This window comes from Salvelinus alpinus, chromosome 7 (assembly GCF_045679555.1).
Source record: "Salvelinus alpinus chromosome 7, SLU_Salpinus.1, whole genome shotgun sequence".
NCBI lineage: Eukaryota > Metazoa > Chordata > Actinopteri > Salmoniformes > Salmonidae > Salvelinus > Salvelinus alpinus.
Window position 1 is genome coordinate 44,111,292 of NC_092092.1, and position 26,128 is coordinate 44,137,419.

The window sequence follows — 26,128 nt, forward strand, 5'->3', positions numbered from 1 at the left end:
TTAACAATACCACTGAAAATATCAAAAAAGAAGGTCCAAGCTTCTTCGACAGAGGGGATCAAGCTGATTCTATACCATTGTACAGAGGCCAGTTCATGAAGGAAATTGTTTTTTGGCAAGCATCTTTAACAAATCAGGACCGGTCGTTTCACTGAGCAGCCATTACGAACACAGGCTGTAAAACAGTGATCACTAAGGTCATTACAGCAAACATCAGACTGATACCTATCAGGATTATTTGTGAGGATATCATCAAGGAGAGTAGCCTTTTCTGGGTGTCTGGAGTCATACATTGTGGGATTGGTAATAGTCTGAGAAAGATTTAGGGAGTCTCATTGCTTTAAGACTTGTGGTCAGGTGGTCAGGTGGTTTAAGCATGTCCCAGTTTAGGTCACCTAGCATGACAAATTCAGACTTAGTGTAAGGGACCAGCAGAGAGCTTAAGGCAGTTAGGGTACAGGCCGGTGCTGATGGAGGACGATAGCACCCAGCAACAGTCAACAAAGAGCTATTTAAAAGTTTAATGCTTAAAACCAGCACATCAAATTGTTTGGGGACAACTTGGTGGAGACCACCGAGCACTGAAGGTGATCCTCGGTTAAGATTGCCACTCCCCAACCTTTGGAAGATCTGTCTTGCCGAAAAAGGTTATAACCAGAAAGGTTAACATCAGTATTCAAAACATTCTTCCTTAACCATGTCTCAGTAATGACCAACACATCTGGATTGGAGCTGTGAATCCACACTTTCAATTGGTCCATTTGAGGTATAAGCTTCTCGTGCTAACGTGCAGAAAATCCGGGCTTTTACGAGAGCAGAAGTCAGTGAAGCAGATATCAGAGCACAAGTCAGAATTGGGGCTAGCAACAGTAGATGGGCCAGGGTGTACATGCACATTTCCAGATATCATCAACAGTAATACAATCAAGGCATGGCATAGGACAGTGAGAGCTCTGCAGTGCGGATTTATAACATCTGAATGTGCAGCAGATGGCAACAAGATCATATTGTACAGCAATTTCATAAGGTAACATGAGTACAAAGCTGGCGAGAGGTGGTTAGAATAGGATGGGAGGCCAAAAGTCTGTGTTACCAATAGAGAGTCAGAGTCCCGAGTGTGGGAACAAACATAGTCTGTCCCACGGTTGGGTAAAGAAAGTTCGTAGTCAACAAAGCATGAAGGGGTCATGAGGCAAATAGCAAAATATTAAAAACTTGGGGCTAGCCAATGTAAGTTCAGAGTCACTTGCCCCAGGTCACACTGGAAGTATGACTGAGTGAAATTGCACTGAATTAAATTCTACTTCCTGTTACTCTATTAAAATTCCTGTGTGGGGTGTGGCCATTTCAATTCTAATTTCAACTCATGAGTTTAATGACAGTCAATTCTGAATTGAGCCCAACCCTGTTTCACATGTATAACACATTATTTTAAACTGCAAGCGAGCTGCAATAAAAAAAAAACAGTTCCACTCACTAATGATTTGAAAGTTTACTTCTTGTTGAAAGTTAATCTTGAAAAGGGCGAAGCTAACATATTAGCATCAACATCCTCTTCGATAACACCTGTTACTGCAGCTGCCGCCGCACACAAGCCTACAACAAAAACTAGCTAGATTAGACCATGGGAAAACTGCTGCTCGCTATAGCGCAGTGACTTGTCTGCCTTTGAGAGAGCGGAAGTTTCCATACATTTTTATGAAAATGGTCCCACCCATTACAAGTCAAAATGTGATTGGTTGATTCCACTGTCACTCCAAAAATCTGCTCTAATACGGTTGAATGGCATATGCCTTCTATCGAACTTCTGAGGACCTAGTCAATCTTTAAGCTACAGTTGAAGTTGGAAGTTTACATTGGAAGTACACTTATGTTGGAGTCATTAAAACTCGTTTTTCAACCACTCCACAAATTTCTTGTTAACAAACTATAGTTTTGGCAAGTCGGGTAGAACATTTACTTTGTGCATGACACAAGTAATTTTTCCAACTATTGTTTACAGACAGATTATTTCACTTATAATTCACTGTATCACAATTCCAGTGTGTCAGAAGTTTACATACACTAAGTTGACTGTGCCTTTAAACAGCTTGGAAAATTCCAGAAAATGATGTCATGGCTTTAGAAGCATCTGATAGGCTAATTGACATAATTTGAGTCAATTGGAGGTGTACCTGTGGATGTATTTCAAGGCCTACCTTCAAACTCAGTACCTCTTTGCTTGACATCATGGGAAAATCAAAAGAAATCAGCCAAGACTTCAGAAAAAAAATTGTAGACCTCCACAAGTCTGGTCCATCCTTGGGAGCAATTTCCAAACACCTGAAGGTACCACGTTCATCTGTACAAACAATAGTATGCAAGTATAAACACCATGGGACCACGCAGCCATCATGCCAATCAGGAAGGAGACGCGTTCTGTCTCCTAGAGATGAACGTACTTTGGTGCGAAAAGTGCAAATCAATCCCAGAACAACAGCAAAGGACCTTGTGAAGATGCTGGAGGAAACAGGTACAAAAGTATCTGTATCCAAAGTAAAATGAGTCCTATATCGACATAACCTGAAAGGCCGCTCAGCAAGGAAGAAGCCACTGCTCCAAAACTGCCAGAAAAAAGACAGACTTCGATTTGCAACTGCACATTTGGACAAAGATCATACTTTTTGGAGAAATGTCCTCTGGTCTGATGAAACAAAAATAGAACTGTTTGGCCATAATGACCATCGTTATGTTTGGAGGAAAAAGGGGAAGGCTTTGAAGCTGAAGAACACCATCCCAACCGTGAAGAACGGGGGTGGCAGCATCATGTTGTGTGGGTGCTTTGCTGCAGAAGGGACTGGTGCACTTCACAAAATAGATGGCATTATGAGAAAGGAAAATTATGTGGATATATTGAAGCAACATCTCAAGACATCAGTCAGGAAGTTAAAGCTTGGTCGCAAATGGGTCTTCCAAATGGACAATGACCCCAAGTATACTTCCAAAGTTGTGGCAAAATGGCTTAAGGACAACAAAGTCAAGGTATTGGAGTGGCCTTCACAAAGCCCTGACCTCAATCCTTTGGAAAATTTGTGGGCAGAACTGAAAAAGCGTGTGCGAGCAAGGAGGCCTACAATCCTGTCTCAGTTACACCAGCTCTGTTAGGAGGAATTGGACAAAATTCACCCAACTTATTGTGGGAAGCTTGTGGAAGGCTACCCAAAATGTTTGACCCAATTTAAACAATTTAAAGGCAATGCTACCAAATACTAATTGAGTGTATGTAAACTTCTGACCCACTGGGAATGTGATGAAAGAAATAAAAGCTGACATTTCACATTCTTAAAATAAAGTGGTGATCTTAACTGACCTAAGACAGGGACTTTTTACTCTGATTAAATGTCAGGAATTGTGAAAAACTGAGTTTAAATGTATTTGGCTAAGGTGTATGTAAACTTCCGACTTCAACTGTATCTAGCTAGATTTATCTCCCTAGTGACCACCAAAGAAAATTCCTGTTTGCATCTTTATTTCCTCAGTTTTAACCCTTTCCTTTCCTTTCCTACACAAACTGAAGAGATTAAATCAGAATGTCATTGAAAAGAAGAATAATCATAATATCAGTGAAATATGATTAAAACAATGAAATAGAAATGAAAACAACATTTTTGGGCCTTACATACATTTTTGGGCCTTCTCTTTGTCCTTGAGAGTCCATTCAACATAAATGTATTGTGTGATATTTGTTCTTGATGAACTGAAGGCTGTATAACATAATGAATAGGGATTTGCTGCGTATTCTGTTATACCTTTCACAACTTAGGTGTGGTCTGTTGCAATCAGATTTTGAAAGCTCATATAGAATGACAGTATGTAACATGCTGGAAGCTACTTGTGTGCCTAAAGATATGTTCTATACTATAGTAGATTATACTAGAATAGTGTTCTATTTAATTCTGTGTGTCAAATGGAGTCTGAACCTGACTGTTAAGCTCTTTGTGTCAACTGCTGATTCAAAAAGGGTTTTATAGTATACATTTGATTGACCTGATCTCCTCTTTCTCCTCAGGAACATCAACATGGCTACCTCCGTTCCCATGGTCCTGACATCGTCCGGACAGTTGCAGCCCCTCCTGTCCAATGGTGACTCCTCCAGCCACTCTTCCCCGCCCAGGATTATCCTCCACACTGTCCCCTCCACCACCGCGGGGGGAAAAGATGTCCTCACCATCCAGACGGCCTCCTTGGCCACCGGGGCAGGCAGCCTCCAGGACCACCACCATCAACACCAGCAGCCCCAGTTTCTGGTCACCAGTCTGGGCTCCACCACGGGGGTCATCAACTCCACCACGGCTTCCCTCAATGGTCTCCCCCGCCTAGTTACCCTCAACGCGGCCACTGGTCAGCCCATGGTGGCCCAGCAACCAGGAACAGTCATCGCCACCGTGCTCAAGTCCTCGAGTGGTGACGAGCTCCTCCATGGCCTGCACGGCATCAAGGAGGAGATGCTGGACCCTTACTACCTGCAGTCGTGGGTTAATGGAGACCCGTCCTTTGGGATGGAGGCAGGGGAAGCAGAGCTCACCTACAGGACTGTGATCATTGGGACGAATCAAAGTCTTGGGCAGAGCCAGGGAGAGACTGGCAGCGAGTCTCCAGTGAACGGACACCTTGCCCAGGGAAGCAGCCCCAGCGAGGGCCTTACCCCTGTGGAGGAGCTGGAGGTGCGTGGGGAGATGGCTCTGCAGCCAGAGCACATGCTGGGGGTCAAGGGGCTCCAGGAGCTGCCGGAGATCACCCTCCACCTCCCGTCCTCCTTCATCCAGATCAAGACAGAGCCCACGGAGGCCTAGTAGGCCTGGACTCTCCCACCAAAGCTGGACTATTGGAATCAACATAAAAAAAGACTTCTTAACTAAGTTTCCTTTTCCTTATCCGAATGATAATCTGATTTTGAAAAGCGATGGATTTTTGAAATATAGAGCGACAAACAGGCCAAATGTTGGCCCCTGCAGGATATTTTTATTTACTCACAGCTGTTCTGGTCACGAGCCTACATTTGACCTTCAAGGGATTGTTTTGTGATGTGTTGGTGAAGGCTCCATCGATCCAATAGAGCTCCACAGTGGAGGTGTTATAATACCCACAAAACCTAGCTGTCAAACAGGGAAATGGTTTGAACCGTTTTTCCACCATCCATTTTTAGAAACACTTAAAATGAGGGTGGTTTCGTGTAGGCGTACTGTGGCGTTACATTTGATAACCATGTAAATCTCTCTTGGACAAGGTGACTTTTATCAATATATTCGGTTCTATTTACTCTCAGACTTGAAAATGCTAATTAGCATCAAAGTAGACATCATGCAAGACTACAAATCCCTGCAAGCTCCTACACGTCATCTCTAACTGACACTTTGCTAACAGGTATTGTGTCAATTTAAAACTTGCACAAGACAGTTCACAGAATTATCAATTTAGATACATTTTGCCAATTTATTCATTACTAAATTTAGCTAACGTTAGATACTTAATCCAGAGATTGTTACCTTTGCCTCGATTCGGCAGTCTCGTCCAGATCATCATGAAATTTGTAGTTCTTTATGATAGCCACATTAGAAACTTGCACAAGACAGTTCACAGAATTATCAATTTAGATACATTTTGCCAATTTATTCATTACTAAATTTAGCTAACGTTAGATACTTAATCCAGAGATTGTTACCTTTGCCTCGATTCGGCAGTCTCGTCCAGATCATCATGAAATTTGTAGTTCTTTATGATAGCCACATTAGAAGCATTAGAATGTCATAGCATGACATTTTTAGGGGGCAAATGCAGGCAAACATATTGATAAAAGTCACCTTGTCATAGAGAGATTTACACAGTTATCAAAACGTCACGCCAGGGTAAGCCTACACAAAACACAGCCCTTATTTTAAGTATCTAAAATTCCCTATGGGACAAATGTATGGTGGAAAAACGATTGGAACCATTTCCTTGTTTTTCCGCTAGCTTTTATGGGTATTATGACTCATACTGTGGTACTCTATTGAGGTACTATCGAACTATCTACCTACCTTGCTACTGTCAGTAGTCCCGCCCCCTTCCTAAACCCCGCCCCACCAGGAGAATAGCCATTGGATAACCAGGAATCTCCCCTACCACACGTGCCAGTTAGACTACTCCATTCTCTACCTACCAGTACATCTCATCAGACTTGTGTCAATTCTAACAGAGACAAAAACAGGAAACTAAAAACAGGAGATGGGAACTCATGTGGGAGAATGCAATGAAATCAGACTTGTTGAGTAGAAAATGTGTAATTTTCTGCACGCCGTCTCCACTTTCTTTTTCTAAGGACGATCAATGGAAATCTTTTCTGAAGAGTGCCTTATACGGAAAGGTACACCGGTTCAAACTCTTGATTGGTAAAGTCTGTGAGGAGAATAAATGACAGTTCAGATTGTTTTGACTTTTCTGGAATTTCTTCCAGATTCCATCCTTATTATCACATTGTTGATTAGGTGTGCATTCCCCTTCATTACACATGGCCTTACAGCAATGTGTTACTATGGAAATGTGCATTTTCCTGTCCCCTTGGACAATACAATCACAAACCTGTTTGTATATAACTGCAGAATTGATGCAGGGAGAGAGAAAGAGATGCGGAGGAAAAATAAAACATGTTTTACTAGCCTCCTATCTCCCCATTAAGGCGTTTAATCTTGTTTATATATATAGTATATACTGAACAAAAATATGCAACAATTTCATTGATTTTACTCAGTTACAGTTCATATTAAATAAATAAATTAGGCACTAATCTATGGATTTCACATGACTGGGAATACAGATATGCATCTGTTGGTCAAAGATACCTTTAAAAAAATGGGCCTCACAATGGGCCTCAGGATCTTGTCACAGTATTTTTGTGCATTCAAATTGCTATCGATAAAATGCAATCGTGTTCTGTGGTATTTTAGAGTGACCTTTTATTGTCCCCAGCACAAGGTGCACCTGTGTAATGATCATGCTGTTTAATCTGCTTCTTGATATGCCACACCTGTTAAGTGGATGGATTATCTTGACAAAGGAGAAATGCTCACTAACAGGGATGTAAGCAAAATTGTGCACCGAATTTGAGAGGAATAAGCTTTTTGTGCCATTGAAACATTTCTGGGATCTTTTATTTCAGCTCATGAAAAATGGGACCAACATGTTTTGAATCTCAATTATATATATATATATATAAATAAATATATATATATATATATTTATTTTGTGAATGTCTAAATTCTTTATTATTTACATATGCAAAACCCGAGGGAAAATATAGTATATGAAATGAAATAACAGGATGTCATTTTTTTCTTCCAAAAAGCTGATATAATTTTTTTTAAGCATTCCATATAATCAGCGCAGTGTTGATGATGACATTTTTTCTCTTTTGTACTCAAAGTGATTTGCTCTGAAGCAAATTATCTTCTCTGTAGATATCACCTGGCCTGTGTCATTTTTAAACATTCTATTGTATGTGCTTTGGTTCTTCATCCCCTTTAACAGTGGACATACCTCTAGCTGGAGTGAACAGCAGACCATCTGACGCACTCTAGCTCAGGACCTGAAGACAAACTTTACAGAGCATCAGTCTTATGTCAATCAGAGTTCTCTGTGTCTGCATTGACAATCTGAATGTTGTACAGTACAAATGCGATGCCAAGTTATGACAATCAATGCTCTCTAGGGTTACAAAGAGGACCAAAATTGTCTTTAGGGTTGATAATTGACTGCATTGACATCTGTGGGTGGGGTTGATTGGATTTTCTTGCTTACAGACGCTTATGTTGTATATACAACGCAAGTATGTGCTGGCCAACATTTTCTTTGTAAGCACTGTTGTATGTGAGATGTTGGGGGTATGTCCACTCTGTCTGTCCGATCATTGTGCTTGATTGTTTTCCTTTGTCTTGGGTTTTCCATGGCTTCCTCCTATGCTGAAACTAGATTTTTTTAAGAAAGAAAATATAATAATAAAACAAATTTTGCTTCAATTTCGCTTCAGTGTTTATTCAATATAATACACTGGAATCCAAACTGATCTCTACTTTCAACATCAGCCCGAGACTCAGTCTTTTTAAAGCAGGCTATCAATATGATATCCTGGCATCCAAACTGGTTTAAAGCATATCTTCCTTCACTGTCCCTGTACCCGGCTCAAACGAGTGATCCTTTGCTCACAAACACACGTGCCCATTCTCCTTGACAACGTTCCAACCGTTTGAGCTATACAGAAGGTACCAATTGGATAGCTCCATCGGCTACATTTCAAGGTTGCTGTGGAATGAGCTTACAGCACATGCTTAACACAAACACAAACACTCCCAGTTTTTGCCCATCAATATCTTGCTTAAAGGGAGCTTTGATGAGGGACAAGGTGTGTCTAGCCATATGTCTATCGCTCTTCCACGTCTGTTGCTGTAACAACAATAGAAAAACGTGGGTCTGCTAGTGCTACTGCAGCAAATTTCCACACGACATGTAGAAACGATATGTCTACATGAAACAAACCGGCAACAATTGATTAATGAACAACAATAAGCTGTTCTTTGGTGCAACTAATGGCTATGAATCGTGCTTGGAACCAATTGGTACCTTCTGAAAGTAAGACGGTGCCGACAGAGAGAGTCGCCTCGGTTCTAGTCCTTAGGAAACTATGCAGTATTTCATTTTTTAATGTATTATTTCTTACATTGTTAGCCTAGAAAATCTTAAGTGTTATTTCATACAGCCGGGAAGAACTGTTGGGTATCAGAGCGATGTCAACTTACTAGCACTACGACCAGGAATACGACTTTCCCGAAGCGGATCCTTTGTTTGAACCACCCAAGGCATTCAAACTGATTCCAGAGGCTGACCCAAAACAACGTCGCCACAGAAGAGGTAGACGGAGTGGCCTTCTGGTCAGACTTCGGAGGCGGGCACACCACCCACCGCTTCAGAGTATATTACTCTCTAAGGTCCAGTCTCTAGATAACAAGGTAGATGAAATTAGGGCAAAGGTTGCTTTCCAGAGAGACATCAGGGATTGCAACATACTCTGTTTCACAGAAACATGGCTCTCTGGGGAAATGCTGTTGGTCCAGCGCCGTCAGGAATAAACATTTCCCCCGGGAAGAAGAAGGGTGGGGGTATGTTTCATGATTAACGACTCATGGTGTAATTGTAACAAAATACAGGAACTCAAGTCCTTCTGTTCAACTGATCTAGAATTCCTCACAATCAAATGCCGACCGTATTATCTCCCAAGAGAATTCTCGTTGGTTATTGTCACAGCCGTGTATATCCCCCCTCAAGCTGATACCACGACGGCCCTCAATGAACTTCATTGGACTCTATGCAAACTGGAAACCATATATCCTGAGGCTGCATTTATTGTAGCGGAATCCACGCTTCAAGATTGTTTTGATGTTCCGGGTAGCCTCAGAGAATAATATAGATTTATACTCTGATTCGGTGAGCGAGTTTATAAGGAAGTGCATAGGAGATGTTGTACTCACTGTGAATATGAAAACCTACCCTAACCAGAAACCATGGATAGATGGCGGCATCAGCACAAAACTGAAAGCCCGAACCAAGGCAATCAAACAAGCGAAATGTCAGTATAGGTGTCACGATCGTCGTAACGTGGAAGAGAGGAGGACCAAGGCGCAGCGTGAAGTGAATGCATTCTTCTCTATTTATTATAACGAAAACGAAGAACACTTTACAAACTATACAAAACAATAAACGACGAACGTGAAGCTATAAATGACAAGTGCAGACACAGGCAACTTACATATAGACATAGACAATAACCCACAACCCACAATACAAAACAGGCTACCTAAATATGGTTCCCAATCAGAGACAACGCAAAACACCTGCCTCTGATTGAGAACCATATCAGGCCAAACACAGAAATAGACAAACCAGACATACAACATAGAATGCCCACACAGATCACACCCTGACCAACCAAAACGTAAAACATACAAAGCAAACTATGGTCAGGGTGTGACAATAGGGACTAAGTGAAGTCGCAATTCAACGGCTCAGTCTTGAGACGTATGTGGCAGGGTCTACAGACAATCACAGACTACAAGAAGAAAATCAGCCACGTCACGGACACTGACGTCTTGCTTCCAGACAAACTAAACATCTTTGCCTGCTTTGAGGATAATACAGTGCCACCGACGCGGCCCGCTACCAAGGACTGTGGGCTATCCTTCTTCATGGCCGACGTGAGTAAGACATTTAAACGTGTTAACCCTTGCAAGGTTGCCGGCCCAGATGCATCCCTAACCGCGTCCTCAGAGCATGCGCAGACCAGCTGGCTGGTGTGTTTACGGACATATTCAATCTCTCCCTATCCCAGTCTGCTGTCCCCACATGCTTCAAGATGGCCACCATTGTTGCTGTACCCAAGAAGGCAAAGGTAACTGAACTGAATGACTATCACCCCGTAGCACTCACTTCTGTCATTATGAAATGATTTGAGAGACTAGTCAAGGATCATATCACCTCCACCTTACCTGTCACCCTAAACCCACTGCAATTTGCATACCATCACAATAGGTCCACAGACGAATCAATCTCCATCACACTGCATACTGCCCTATCCCATCTCGACAAGAGGAATAAGAGCATGAAATAACAGTTTTAGTAGAGGTACACAGTCTTGGAAATTTGTGTATGTGCGCGCGATGAAGATAGAACGCACCTGCTAAAATCGGTTTCCTATTGAACATACTTCTTTCCGTAAGAAATACTATAGTTTGATTACATTTTAGGGTATCTGAGGAGTAAATAGAAATGTATTTTGACTTGTTGAAACAAAGTTTAGGAGTAGATTTTTGGATTCCTTTCTCTGCATTTTGAACGAGTGGATTACTCAAATCGATGGCGCCAACTAAACTGACTTTTGGGATAAAAAGAAGGATTTTATCTAACAAAATGATACTACATGTTATAGCTGGGACCCTTTGGATGACAAATCTGAGGAACATTTTCAAAAAGTAAGTGAATAATTAATCGCTATTTGTGAATTTAGGAAACCTATGCTGGTGAAAAAATATTTTGAGTGGGGCGCCGTCCTCAAACAATCGCATGGCATGCTTTCGCTGTAATTGCTAATGTAAATCGGACAGTACAGTTAGATTAACAAGAATTTAAGCTTTCAACCGATATAAGACACTTGTATGTACCTAAATGTTTAATATCCATAATTTTTATGATTGTTTATTTTAAATGCACGCCATGCAGTTTCACCGGAAGTTGTCCCGCTAGTGGGACGCCTAGTAGAGATGGGTGGGGCTAAAGCTTTAGAGAGTGTGGTGAATGATACTGGATGTTTGTTGATCAATGAAGAGCTAGCCAGTAGGTACCAAAAATATTCAAAGGCCATTTTCTCAAAAGTTAATCAACTTTCAAGGCAGAATGACTTTCCCATTGTTCCTGAAATGCAGTGTATGATATACCATTTTGTAGCTCTGTGTCTGTACTTTTATCCAATGTAAATAACACAATTTCAAATGTTGCTTTATAAGACCGAATCAAGGGTTAACGCACAAAAATGACACAGAAGGCCAGCTACAATACTACTTCCTCTCACTAACAATGACAACATAAGTCATTGCCGATTGACCATTGTCCATATCGATGTGATACTTCAAAACCGTCCCCTTTTACATGTCTCATGCTATCTCATATCACAGCAACAGCATCACAGAGTGAACTGCTACCTACCTTTTCACTGTACCTGAATAGACCTGTGGTGGTGTCTAGAATTCAAAGCCAGCAAGATGCTAGTGGGATTATAAAGCTAATGAAAGGCGAGCTACTGTGTGTGTGTGTTTTGGCAGTGAGTCAGAGAGGCCCAGAGAGAGAGCCAGCCAGCCCAGCCGGGTCCTGGGAGGGGAGAAGGCTATTTCCTGCGTCGCCTGCAGCCAGTGACAGTGTGAGACGAGCTAGCTAGCGCTAGTGAGTGTTCACTGCCGTTCCGCATGCCTCTCTCAAGCGGAGTGGGGAGCTGTTGAAGGATGACAACTGACATGGAAGAGCCTCCAGCCTGTGTTGGGAACCATGGCGGAGAGATTATTCAAACACCAGACCGTCAGTGCATCATGGACCATGCGCACTGACCTCACAATACAGCCCCAGCATAGTAGCGTTTGTCTGTTGTCTCATGGCCTAGTAGTACTACTGCGATGCACTGTGCTCTGCCTAGCAACCTGCATTGACTGTAATATTGATAGCCATCTGAGGGACCACTGGGCTCTGTTTATATGAAATGATTTAGAGCACAGTGGCCATAGACGTTCATATGTCCTGTTGTTTGAATTTTACTGATGCTTTAAAGTTTGAGTTAGAAAGGGCAAAGAAAGGCGTTTATGTACTCAAGATGACAAGTGAAAGCATAGGGCCCCTATAGGTAGTCATAACATAAAAGCAACACTGGTAATGTCTTAAAATGGCCATTCTCTCATGACACCACAAGATGGCACTAGCAACACATCTGTAACACTATCCACCTGACAAGCCAAATACGGCTCTCCCCCTCTCTCATAATGTCCGCATAGCCTTTTCGTTTACAATCAATTTCCCCAAGAACTACCCAGCACAACTAAATTAATGGACAAGTAATGCTTGAAACCAAAATAAACAGCTTTGAGGTAGCAAAAGGACTGAATTTAGCTCTGAGATAACAAAAGGAGAGAATTCACAAGTGTGGGCTAGAGGGCTACAGTACCTGTTACTTATCTTTGGGCCAGTCAGGCGAAGCAATTCCCTCTCAACACTGTTAACCTAGTGGACTGAATTTATTGGTTGCATGGATCCTAGAGCACTGTTTCTCTTTTGAATGCCTGCTCTGCTCACAATGCTAAACAAGCTTACAGGGATTTTTTCCAAGATGCTGAATCATTTGCACGAGGACCACGGGCATGAGGGTTTGCCTTTGAAATGACCGATTCTGATGTTTACTACAGTATGAGCGAAGTCATAGATACAGATTTTAATGTGTAGCTTGTAGTCATTTGGAGTGGGTATCTGTTGAGCAATGATACACCTACTCACAAATTGGAAAATTCACATTTCACATGAATTTCAACAGCCGAACAACGTTTGCCCACGGTCTCTCTTCTCAAAATGTTTATTTCTTCCATCATCACTCACGAATCAGGTATTAATACGAATGTATTTCTCTCATAGCAAGATGGAAAACAACTGAGGTTTTATTCTTGGCCAATTTGACAGTTATGGACCAAATTGACATTGATACACTCATTATTAGTTGGGGAAATTGTACCAAATCATTGTCTAATAGAACAACCTTCACCTGTCTTGTTTACCTTCAGAAATACGAATTTATGAGGGGAGAACAACAGTAAGATTAATTGTGAGGTGAATAATACATATTGACTTTCATGGTCTTCTTTACCCATTGGCCAAGACTCCCAAGTAGGCGTGGAACGTTCTTGGTAACACTATCGCTGTACTATTTATATCACCTTCCACCGTCTGGGTGAGGCGGCCAATTCAAAATGTCTCTCAAGGCTCCCATGGGCAATATACTCTCACAACCGCACAATAACCAAGCTCTGAATCTCCTGGGAAATTTGTTGGATTGACAATGCATGATAAACGCTGGTTATCAAACATACAATAATAATACTAGTGCTCAGGGGCCTCTTGAGTGCCGCAGCAATCTAAGGCACTGCATCATAGTGCTTGAGACCCGGGTTCGAATCCGGGCTGTGTCGCAGCCGGCCGTCACCGGAAGACCCATGAGGCGGCGCACAATTGGCCCATCGTCGTCCGGGTTAGAGGAGGGTTTGGCTGGCCGCGATGTCCTTGTCCCATCGTGCTCTAGTGACTCCTTGTGGCGGGCCGGGCGCATGCACGCTGACCAGTTGTATGTTGTTTTCTGTAAAGAATAAGGTTTAAGTGATCAGTGGTTAGATTGTTTAAAAATTATTTTATAACATCTGTCGTTCAACATAGATGAGATCGAGATGAAATCCACTCCACATACCTGGCTAGGATCATGTTCAGAAGGGCACTCTGCAGTGAAACCAAAATGACTGTTTCTTATTGGAGAAGTCCAGGTAGTCCCTCCCTGTTTGAGTCAGTTTTCTTCCCTTTGGTGCCTAACGAACACAGCCCAGGTGAATTCTACTTTGTAACTATGAGCAGGTGTGGGAAGAGGAGACAAGTTTATGGCTGATCTTTGCATGGCTAAGGGATGATTGTACCTATAATTAGTTTGAGGTTGATTATTTTTTAAACTTTCTTCTCAACATTGTAAATGTAGAGGTATAATCAAGAGAACCTATGTTTAAAGGAACATTCCTGGAAGGGAGGGTACAGAGAAAGGCATTGGATGTACTTCAGAAAAACATGACTCAAAGTGAAACCGGTTCTATCGTTTCTCATCTGTCTTTTTAAGTTTGCATGTTTACCTTTTTTATTGTTTTGATAAAAGAGCATCTACTTAGGGTTATTTTTTGAGCAAGGATATCAGTAACACCTCTTATGAACTACCTCTATAATACATTAGAACATCGGTGCTAATAACAGTGCTCATAAACATCTATAACTACTTCCATGGAGCATTATGTACATGGTGTATAATGCTTTATGAAGCAAAGTGGAATATGACAATCAATCAATCAATTTTGGAGTCAGGACATACAGTAAGTGATAGATTGACCCTCAAAAGGTTAAGATATGATTGAACTGCAGCACTGGACCAGTTGAATGTGTAGTATTTGACCTTTATCAACCAATGTTGGAATTTCAGCAAGTCGAAACTTTCCTTTGGCATCCACATTAGGAAGTTCCTCAATTGTCAGGTGAAACTCCAATAGTCACCAGATAAAACGTTCTAATATGGATGCCGTATCACCATACTCACTGTGAATGTAAAATCAGTTCTTTATCTTGATATGAGTGGGTATTAGATGTAATTTAGTTTCAAGATACATTTTAATTGTATGTACTTGTTGATCACTTAAGCAGGTCAAGCCATGAAATCTCTTTTATTCTTGTAGGCCTAACCATGCTGGTAGAATCACTGTTCAGAGCATACTTATCGTGAGCTTGAGCAAATGGGAAAATTAGCAAAGATTATATTACTGTATGGTAATTGAACTGTGCTACTATTACAGTCATTTACAGCCATTGCAGTTAAAACAATGCTGCATAAAATAACAAAAATGTGTTTACATCAAATAAATATGGTCAAGTTAAAATAGAATAATGCAGCATATACATGCATATAGTTATTGCTTTATTATAATTAGTAGTAGACTCATTCTGATAGTAAAAACAAAGTTTTTGTATACCTCATCCATACAATACACACTATTTCAAGGTAACATGCTAACGGTGGTAACAATAGTCAAAATAGGTAATTCACAAAAAAAGGACTTATGTTATTTTTGTTCAACCGAAAACGTTGAGAAAGGGTTGACAGAGCGAGCAGGCTACAGCCTACACAGGCTACAGTTCTATATACATTGTTGGTTATCATATTTCAAAGCAGACCTGGGTTCAAATATTATCATTTTTGTTGTTGTCAAATACTTAAGCTGTGTTTGACTGAGATTATATGGCGCACCACTGGGATAGTCCGGGAAAGTGCAAACCATTCCCTATCTGTCGCTCCAGGAAGGCTCAATCAAGCGTGCAAAGTATTTGATAGAAATCGAATACTATTTAAACCCAGGTCTGCTCCACAAGCAAGAGAATGTCGGTTACGTGCCACCTATAATAAACATAAAGAAGAAAATTAAATGAGAAAGAAATGCATCAATGAGAGAAACAGCCAAACGTAGCACTTTGATTGAAAACATGTTGAAAGCAAAATTGCACTTCAGTGCACAGACACAACAAGGCCACACAACCAGAATTTGATGGCTAGGTAAACATTCACAATGTAACAGCTCGGGAGATCTAATGCCTTTTAGAGATATCGCCCAGACACTCCCAAAACTCAATTTAGACTGACAGTCAATTTGCTTATTTTTGAGACAGGATGGATTACAATTGTGTACTATAAATGTTTTGCTATCACAAAAGCTTTGGAATACTGATTGGGGAGTAGCGAGGGTTGCATTCGTTTTACCTCACCAAGCGCACCAGTTGGGCTGAGTGTGCACTGATGGAATGGTCTCAAATGTGCGAACTCCACCCACCTGGTGCCTTGGGTGGGCCTAGGCTGGGTTTACACACCACCAAGCGTACGCCTTAGCAAAACGTAACTGATGCTTGTGTCGAGTTATTACAAATTCTGTCAAGCACCAAAGTCTGTGTTGTACATGGTGAAGTCACAAAGTGGTTGCTGGGACTCTACGCCTAGTGTAGTGTAAATGCAGCCTCAAAATGAATGCGCCTATCATGTGAGCTGAAACATAGTGAATCCAGTTTGACCATCCAATCATACCCTCCCGAGCATACGGGCGATCCACCAGTTGCAGGGCATAATGATCTGACAGATGACACGTCCTCCTTGGTAGTAGTACGGGTAGGGGTTAAAACCCCCCAGTGGCTCATAGTACCGTTGGCAATAGCGGTAACCACGACGACAGTGCTGGCAGCAGTAGCCTCGGTCATCTAGACGGTTATCCAGCTCGACTCCGATGTCTCTCTGTGAAGGACAAGTGGCAAGTCAATGAAAGGAAGGAAAGAAATTAAGTGCTTCAAAGGGCAGGTGATGCAAAGAAGGGAGAGCCAGAGAGAGAGAAAGACACACAGCGATCTTGAGAACATTTAATTGGAAGTGTAGGTGGAGTGTGGAATGCCTACACCGCACTGACACGGTGTATTCTTCTGCGGTAGCTACTTATTCGAAAATGAAGTGCTAAATGGTTCTCTTTCTTTTGGCTTTGGAATTTTCTGTTCAGTAAGGTCTGCACGTATACTTTCAATTCAATATTTATCAAGCAAAATCAATCTCCTTTTCTTTTCCCTGTGAAGGACACAAAAGTAGGGTCACACACATGATGAATAGCAGCACTCCCAGAGCAGGGACAGTCAGGACAGAGGATTTGATTGGGTGACTTGTTGTTCCCGCTTCGGTCGTTGGTCAGAAAAAATGCTATGAAGCAACTAAACAGAAGAGAAAGATCAAAATGGATGTCCAAGTAAATGAACGGTCAAAATGGTTCCACGCTCGACCGTGACACACGGGTCAAGATAGCAGTGGAAAGCGGGGCCGCCTCGATCCGGGAGCATAAAACATGACACAATACCCTTGACCTTTCTGTTATGTCAGTGGTAGCATTACTCTGAGCTTTACCAAGCTCCATCACACATCCCAGAGTCCTCGGCCCCTTTGTCCCAGGGCTATATTCAGTCAAAGTGACTGACACTGCCGGTTACCGGGAAATGTACAGTATTTTTTTCATCTCTGACCTCCCACTCCCCCTGCTGTGACCCATGCGAGCTGAGCCAAAATGGCCGCCACTCCTCCATTAGAGCCTACAAATGAGAGGCTCTTCATCTTGGGCGTCCTCCCCCTGACCTTGACTCTAAGTGGATGGCACATTCCTAAAGCAATTAGGCATGTAATGATCGACTAACAAGGATCCTTTTATTTGCTCGCGCCAAATGGGTGTGAATTAATATAAGGGCCAAATGAAACCCAAACGAAAGGTAAATTGGGTAGAATTAATGGCCCTTGGCTTTTTCCATTGTGCCAGTCCCCCGGGCCCGTGCCCTCTCCAGACGGAGTTAGGGCTGAGTGCCATGCCTTTGATCGAGGGCAATTCTGAATTGGACTCAGAGAAGTGCCACTTAAAGCCCTCTCAGAGCTGCACAGATACATGCATTTGACAACGTTTTCAATCTCCTGTAGTGAGTGAATTTGACTAAAACTTCGGAGACAATCCATTACTGTCTGGTTAAATAGCTTTGATGAAAGAGACCAATCGTCCCCCCTTCGGACTTTACCTGATGCTTTCCTTATGAGTCAGCCTTTCTTAACAGAAGACAAACTAAATTGAACAGAAACCCATTGAGAGGGGGAACAATGCAATGTCATTGTTTCACCCCAGTCTTGAAAAGGCCTGGGACCCATAGGAACATAGCTCTGACTCTAATTTCTCCTCTACTGTAAACTATGGGCAGTGTGAACTCGAAGTTGTCTGGCTACTTTCCTAGAAAAGCAGTATTAGTCACAGGAAATAGTTTATAGGGCACTAAATGGTCCAGGGTCTCACAGATATTGTTGACTCTAGTGTTTGTGGCTGGTGTTAAGCTACATTCAGGCTCCCATAACTTTGGAGCCAGCATAATAAATACACAACACAAACAGTGCAGTAAGTAGGATTCAAATCACGAATCAGCCATCACAATTGCTGTCACAGATGATAAATGGACTAACATTGCATACTCCTAACATGGGGGACTAACAGCTCAGAAAGAAAAAAAGGATGATATGCAAAAGGTGTGTTTGATTTACGACTCTGACAAAGTCTGGTGGGCAATTACTGATTGATGATTTTAGTCAAGTTTAGAGTCATCAGCTGCGAGGCAACAATCTATTATGGAAACAACATAGACAATAATCTTGTCAGCCGCCTCACAGCTAAAACTGTGACGGTATGAAATCCAAATCCAGAGCTTCAGTTAGGGACAATTAAGGGAAATATATTTATTCAAATAATTGGTGATTACAAAAACAAACAGACAATAGGTTGGCATTGTACTTCTGAGACAAATTAATCAAAGGCATCCTTTTATAAAACGTGTATTAATCCTTTTGGCTTTAAATTCCCCTCTTCAACGGTGGCGGTTGATCGGAATGGGGTACCCTGGGAAAGCAGCATTAACCATGGGTAAAAGTCATTACCCTCGACTCCGTCGGATTTTTGACTTCATCACACACCGACACGGCACCTCGCGCATAACATCATATCAGAGGTTTGATCGGTCTGTCAAGTTGAAAACTTTCAATCAGTTATTCAATAATAAGGAGGAAGAGAATCAAGATACGACGACGAATATGAAGCAGGTACTGCTTTGTACTCCCAACGCTAATTGTGTGGTCTCATCATCTACATGAAAAGCCACATTTTCTCATTATGCAGGCAAGGGTGAAACCTCTAATGGTTAAAGTCAAGGGGAAATGTAATATTAAACATATTAGTCAAATATGCCACTTAGCTTTTATCCAAAGCAACTTGCATACATTTTTAGTAGGTGTACAGTATGTGGGACATGAACCCACGACCTTGGCATCATTCGCACCACCCGCCATGCTCTTACCAACTGAACCACACAGGCCCAGGCAGTAACTGTGTTTACGGTTTGGTGTAGCTTACGCTCAGGGAGCAGAGGAGGTATTTACAGCCTCTGTTTACCCTCGGTTTCCTGTGAACCATCACTGCCCACTCATACATGGGAAGCCTTGTTGTTTCAATGCTAGCTTTGGATGCCAAAGAAGGCTGGGCAGAGGTACAGTGTCACACGATGGCCCACCACCAACCTTCCAACCGCCAACCTCCAACTGGCCCAAAACTGGCCCAGAACATGTGAGTGCCGGGTTGACCGACTGAGTCCCGCTGCCCAATCATATTTGAAGGCTTATCCTTCCCCTATCTAGGTCAAGGACAGTGATGCGGCTCCTCCAGCGATGTTGGATGATATTTATTCAGTTGGAGAGATATCCAGGGCCGCTGCCTCAGCGCCATACGGTTGCTCCACGGTGGCAGCCCTAGCTATAGGTTGGCCCCATATATCTACCCACCTCTGTCACTGATGCTCAAATGATTATTCAGGTTGAAAAATAAAAAGTCAGTCCGCACCGAAATAACCGGTGTAAATACGAAATCAGGGGCTCCAGTGGCGGTCAGGCAAGGGGCCACGGTGGAGGCCAGATCAGGTGGAGGGCTGCTGGGGTCAGAATCGCTTTCCCCTCCGTTGGTCACAAAGGCCTTTGTTATTTTCCGGGCCCACAAACACTGACTGGCTGTGGCCATAATATGGGAGAGCTTTAGCTATGTACAGTATTACCTTAAAAAGGGGAGCGAGTTTCATCTCCTAGTATGCTTTAATTACAGGACATAGCATTGAAGCTGCGGCCATATAGGATGAGCACCTCACTGTGGGTGTGTCCAGTATGTATGTTTACCTTTGCGTGTATGTGTGCGTCAAGGGTAATTAATCATAGAGTACTAAGCCGCTCACATGCACAAAAATATGGCATTTTGGCCTCTAGACTCTTTTCTTACTTGACTTGATAATTAAGGCATAATTAATAAATGTAGGCTATCTATTCAGTAATGAGTGTCCTTGGGAGCACTGCGTTGTACGTCGCTAGCTGCCTGCCTTCGCCCGAAAAAAGACAAGAAAGGCTCCAGCTGAGACTGTAGGGAAAAAGTTGCTGCCTTTGAAGGCTAGATATTCCTCTCCATTAATGGAGAGACATTAAGGGAGTCTTAAGCAAGGCAAGTGCATTTAAACAGATATATAGAGCAATTTCTATGCCCTGTGGTACACAAACACAAGTCCGTTTTATGCCATGAAAGTCAGCATCAATTAGCGAGCGATTTCCATGCACAAAGAAACGAAGGAGAACTCGGGCACCACCGTGGCTTGTATCCACTAGTGTGGTCCTGGTGTGCATCCACTAGGTCAAAAGTAGTGAACTACTGTATACACAGAGTATATCAAACATTAGCAAAACCTTCCTAATATTGAGTTGCACCCCCCCATTTGCCCTCAGTTCGCCGGGGCGTGGACTCTACAAGGTGTCAAAAGCATTCCACAGGGATGCTGGCGCATGTTGACTCCAATGCTCCACAGTTGTGTCAAGTTGGCTGGATGTCCTTTCGGTGGTGGACCATTCTTGACACATATGGGAAACTGTTGAGCATGAAAAACCCAGCAGCGTTGCAGTTCTTGACACAAACTGGTGCGCCTGGCACCTACTACCATAACCCGTTCAAAGGCACTTAAATCTTTTGTTTTGCCCACTCACCCTCTGAATGGTACACATACACAACCCGTGTCTCAATTGTCTCAAGGCTTAAAAATCCTTATTTAACCTGTCGTCAATAAGGGATCATAGCGAGTGACATCTATAAGGGATCATTGCATTCACCTGGATGGAAAGAGCAGGTGTTCTTAATTGTTGTAATCTCAGTGTATAAGCCCTATATATACACTGAACAAAAATATAAATCCAACAGGTAAAGTGTTGGTTCCATTTACATTTACATTTAAGTCATTTAGCAGACGCTCTTATCCAGAGCGACTTACAAATTGGTGCATTCACCTTATGATATCCAGTGGAACAACCACTTTACAATAGTGCATCTAACTCTTTTAAGGGGGGGGGGGGGTTAGAAGGATTACTTTATCCTATCCTAGGTATTCCTTAAAGAGGTGGGGTTTCAGGTGTCTCCGGAAGGTGGTGATTGACTCCGCTGACCTGGCGTCGTGAGGGAGTTTGTTCCACCATTGGGGTGCCAGAGCAGCGAACAGTTTTGACTGGGCTGAGCGGGAACTGTACTTCCTCAGAGGTAGGGAGGCGAGCAGGCCAGAGGTGGATGAACGCAGTGCCCTTGTTTGGGTGTAGGGCCTGATCAGAGCCTGAAGGTACGGAGGTGCCGTTCCCCTCACAGCTCCGTAGGCAAGCACCATGGTCTTGTAACGGATGCGAGCTTCAACTGGAAGCCAGTGGAGAGAGCGGAGGAGCGGGGTGACGTGAGAGAACTTGGGAAAGTTGAACACCAGACGGGCTGCGGCGTTCTGGATGAGTTGTAGGGGTTTAATGGCACAGGCAGGGAGCCCAGCCAACAGCGAGTTGCAGTAATCCAGACGGGAGATGACAAGTGCCTGGATTAGGACCTGCGCCGCTTCCTGCGTGAGGCAGGGTCGTACTCTGCGAATGTTGTAGAGCATGAACCTACAGGAACGGGTCACCGCCTTGATGTTAGTTGAGAACGACAGGGTGTTGTACAGGATCACGCCAAGGTTCTTAGCACTCTGGGAGGAGGACACAATGGAGTTGTCAACCGTGATGGCGAGATCATGGAACGGGCAGTCCTTCCCCGGGAGGAAGAGCAGCTCCGTCTTGCCGAGGTTCAGCTTGAGGTGGTGATCCGTCATCCACACTGATATGTCTGCCAGACATGCAGAGATGCGATTCACCACCTGGTTATCAGAGGGGGGAAAGGAGAAGATTAATTGTGTGTCGTCTGCATAGCAATGATAGGAGAGACCATGTGAGGATATGACAGAGCCAAGTGACTTGGTGTATAGCGAGAATAGGAGAGGGCCTAGAACAGAGCCCTGGGGGACACCAGTGGTGAGAGCACGTGGTGCGGAGACAGATTCTCGCCACGCCACCTGGTAGGAGCGACCTGTCAGGTAGGACGCAATCCAAGGGTGGGCCGCGCCGGAGATGCCCAGCTCGGAGAGGGTGGAGAGGAGGATCTGATGGTTCACAGTATCAAAGGCAGCCGATAGGTCTAGAAGGATGAGAGCAGAGGAGAGAGAGTTAGCTTTAGCAGTGCGGAGCGCCTCCGTGACACAGAGAAGAGCAGTCTCAGTTGAATGACTAGTCTTGAAACCTGACTGATTTGGATCAAGAAGGTCATTCTGAGAGAGATAGCAGGAGAGCTGGCCAAGGACGGCACGTTCAAGAGTTTTGGAGAGAAAAGAAAGAAGGGATACTGGTCTGTAGTTGTTGACATCAGAGGGATCGAGTGTAGGTTTTTTCAGAAGGGGTGCAACTCTCGCTCTCTTGAAGACGGAAGGGACGTAGCCAGCGGTCAAGGATGAGTTGATGAGCGAGGTGAGGTAAGGGAGAAGGTCTCCGGAAATGGTCTGGAGAAGAGAGGAGGGGATAGGGTCAAGCGGGCAGGTTGTTGGGCGGCCGGCCGTCACAAGACGCGAGATTTCATCTGGAGAGAGAGGGGAGAAAGAGGTCAAAGCACAGGGTAGGGCAGTGTGAGCAGAACCAGCGGTGTCGTTTGACTTAGCAAACGAGGATCGGATGTCGTCGACCTTCTTTTCAAAATGGTTGACGAAGTCATCAGCAGAGAGGGAGGAGGGGGGAGGAGGGGGAGGAGGATTCAGGAGGGAGGAGAAGGTGGCAAAGAGCTTCCTAGGGTTAGAGGCAGATGCTTGGAATTTAGAGTGGTAGAAATTGGCTTTAGCAGCAGAGACAGAAGAGGAGAATGTAGAGAGGAGGGAGTGAAAGGATGCCAGGTCCGCAGGGAGGCGAGTTTTCCTCCATTTCCGCTCGGCTGCCCGGAGCCCTGTTCTGTGAGCTCGCAATGAGTCGTCGAGCCACGGAGCAGGAGGGGAGGACCGAGCCGGCCTGGAGGATGGGGGACATAGAGAGTCAAAGGATGCAGAAAGGGAGGAGAGGAGGGTTGAGGAGGCAGAATCAGGAGATAGGTTGGAGAAGGTTTGAGCAGAGGGAAGAGATGATAGGATGGAAGAGGAGAGAGTAGCGGGGGAGAGAGAGCGAAGGTTGGGACGGCGCGATACCATCCGAGTAGGGGCAGTGTGGGAAGTGTTGGATGAGAGCGAGAGGGAAAAGGATACAAGGTAGTGGTCGGAGACTTGGAGGGGAGTTGCAATGAGATTAGTGGAAGAACAGCATCTAGTAAAGATGAGGTCAAGCGTATTGCCTGCCTTGTGAGTAGGGGGGGAAGGTGAGAGGGTGAGGTCAAAAGAGGAGAGGAGTGGAAAGAAGGAGGCAGAGAGGAATGAGTCAAAGGTAGACGTGGGGAGGTTAAAGTCACCCAGAACTGTGAGAGGTGAGCCATCCTCAGGAAAGGAACTTATCAGGGCGTCAAGCTCATTGATGAACTCTCCAAGGGAACCTGGAGGGCGATAAATGATAAGGATGTTAAGCTTGAAAGGGCTGGTAACTGTGACAGCATGGAATTCAAAGGAGGCGATAGACAGATGGGTCAGGGGAGAAAGAGAGAATGTCCACTTGGGAGAGATGAGGATCCCAGTGCCACCACCCCGCTGACCAGAAGCTCTCGGGGTGTGCGAGAACACGTGGGCAGACGAGGAGAGAGCAGTAGGAGTAGCAGTGTTATCAGTGGTAATCCATGTTTCCGTCAGTGCCAAGAAGTCGAGGGACTGGAGGGAAGCATAGGCTGAGATGAACTCTGCCTTGTTGGCCGCAGATCGGCAGTTCCAGAGGCTGCCTGAGACCTGGAACTCCACGTGGGTCGTGCGCGCTGGGACCACCAGGTTAGAGTAGCAGCGGCCACGCGGTGTGAAGCGTTTGTATGGTCTGTGCAGAGAGGAGAGAACAGGGATAGACAGACACATAGTTGACAGGCTACAGAAGAGGCTACGCTAATGCAAAGGAGATTGGAATGACAAGTGGACTACACGTCTCGAATGTTCAGAAAGTTAAGCTTACGTTGCAAAAAATCTTATTGACTAAAATGATATAGTACTGCTGGCTGGTGAAATAGGCTAGCTAGCAGTGGCTGCGTTGTTGACTTTGTTTGAAAGTGTAGCTGGCTAGGTAACCTCTAACTGGCTAGGTAACCTCGACAATTACTCTAGACTACACAATTATCTTGGATACAAAGACGGCTATGTAGCCAGCTAAGATCAAACAAATCAAACTGTTGTACTGTAATGAAATGAAATGTAATACTACCTGTAATACTACCTGTGGAGCAAAGCGGAATGCAACTACTTGCTCCAAACCAAACCGGAAGTGCGTATCGTAGAGGGAGAGGCAATAGAAATGTTGTTTCTTGTATTATTGTCTTTTGTGTCTTTAGAGGACTGCTTCACCTTAATGTCCCCTTTCCCTTTTCTTCTGTCCTTATTTTGTCCCACTTTGTCCCTTCTTTGTCCCTTCTTCTCTTCTGCCAACTAGACACTCCTTGTTAGCTAGCTAGCTTCTTTCAGGAATGTCCCTAGCAACTGCCTAGCAACAGGTAAACAACTTAGCTAGCTAAGAAAACGGTATAATTTTATGAAACATTTTTACTTTTTCAAAAGCCTTTCTTCTTTGTTTGCTGCTTGTTTGGTCTCCTATTCAGTTTGCAGTTTTCTTTTGATTTTTTTTCGATGTACTTTACTCTAAAAAAACATTTAAATTTCAATATTTGTAGGAGCTCATCTTTTCAGCTGCTGCTGCTTAATTTGGAACTCCGGAACATCCATGTTTCATGAGCTGAAATAAAAGATCCCAGAAATGTTCCATATGCACAAAAAGCTTATATCTCTCAAATTTTGTGCACATATTTGTTTACATCCCTGTTAGTGAGCATTTCTCCTTTGCCAAGATAATCCATCCACCTGACAGGTGTGGCATATCAAGAAGCTGCTTAAACAGCATGATCATTACACAGGTGCACCTTGTGCTGGGGACAATAAAAGGCCACTCTAAAATGTGCAGTTTTGTCACACAACACAATGGCATGCTGACTGCAGGGATGTCCACCAGAGCTGTTGCCAGATAATTGAAAGCTCATTTCTCTATCATAAGCCACCAACAATGTTTTATTTCTGTCTGTGATAAAGCCCTTTTGTGGGGATAAACTCATTGTGATTGGCTGGGCTTGACTCCCCAGTGAGTCGGCCTGGCTCCCAAGTGGGTGGGCCTATGCCCTCCCAGGCCCACCAATGGCTGTGTCAATGCCCAGTCATGTGAAACCCATAGATTAGGGCATAATGAATTTATTTCAATTGACTGATTTCCTTATATGAACTGTAACTCAGCAAAATCTTTGAAATTGCTGCATGTTGCGTTTATATTTTTGTTCAGTATACTTTTGACCATGTGCATGATATACAGTAGGGAATACGGTGCTGTTTCAGATGCAGCCCCAGTACAGTACGTACATAGTCGTTGACAGGAACCTGGTCCAGGATGTCACGGGCGACACGGTGACCTCCGACCTCAGCATCAGGAATGTCCTCATCGTCCTCCACCTCGTGGAACTCAGCATCTGCACCAAAAGGAGGAAGTACACAGAACAGCTGTTGATGTACTTTACTGGATCACAGCAGAAACCATTTTTTCCCTCCTGTTTGAGGCGATCCGAAGGAAAATAGCTTGCCTTCTACTGTAAATGAATGTGGCTGTTTTTCTGAGAGGCTTACCATTCTT

General features: G+C 43.7%; 2 protein-coding genes across 8 annotated transcripts in view; one reads left to right on the forward strand and one right to left on the reverse strand.

Moving 5' to 3' along the window:
• The window catches only part of LOC139580186 (ETS-related transcription factor Elf-4-like), an 80,983-nt gene extending 72,953 nt beyond the window's left edge, over window positions 1-8,030 (forward strand). For all 7 annotated transcript variants that reach the window (XM_071408759.1, XM_071408761.1, XM_071408757.1 and 4 more), the window contains one exon: window positions 4,049-8,030. In XM_071408759.1, coding sequence (XP_071264860.1) covers window positions 4,049-4,832 — 784 coding nt within the window. In that variant the 3' untranslated portion in view covers window positions 4,833-8,030. The remainder of the gene's footprint in view (window positions 1-4,048) is intronic.
• A 7,295-nt stretch (window positions 8,031-15,325) lies between these two features.
• The window catches only part of LOC139580188 (tenomodulin-like), a 112,507-nt gene continuing 101,704 nt past the window's right edge, over window positions 15,326-26,128 (reverse strand). Inside the window, exons 5-6 of the mRNA XM_071408764.1 lie at window positions 25,861-25,967; window positions 15,326-16,666 (exon numbers count right to left, since the gene is read on the reverse strand). Of these exons, the coding sequence (XP_071264865.1) occupies window positions 16,457-16,666; window positions 25,861-25,967 (317 nt within the window). The 3' untranslated portion in view covers window positions 15,326-16,456. The remainder of the gene's footprint in view (window positions 16,667-25,860; window positions 25,968-26,128) is intronic.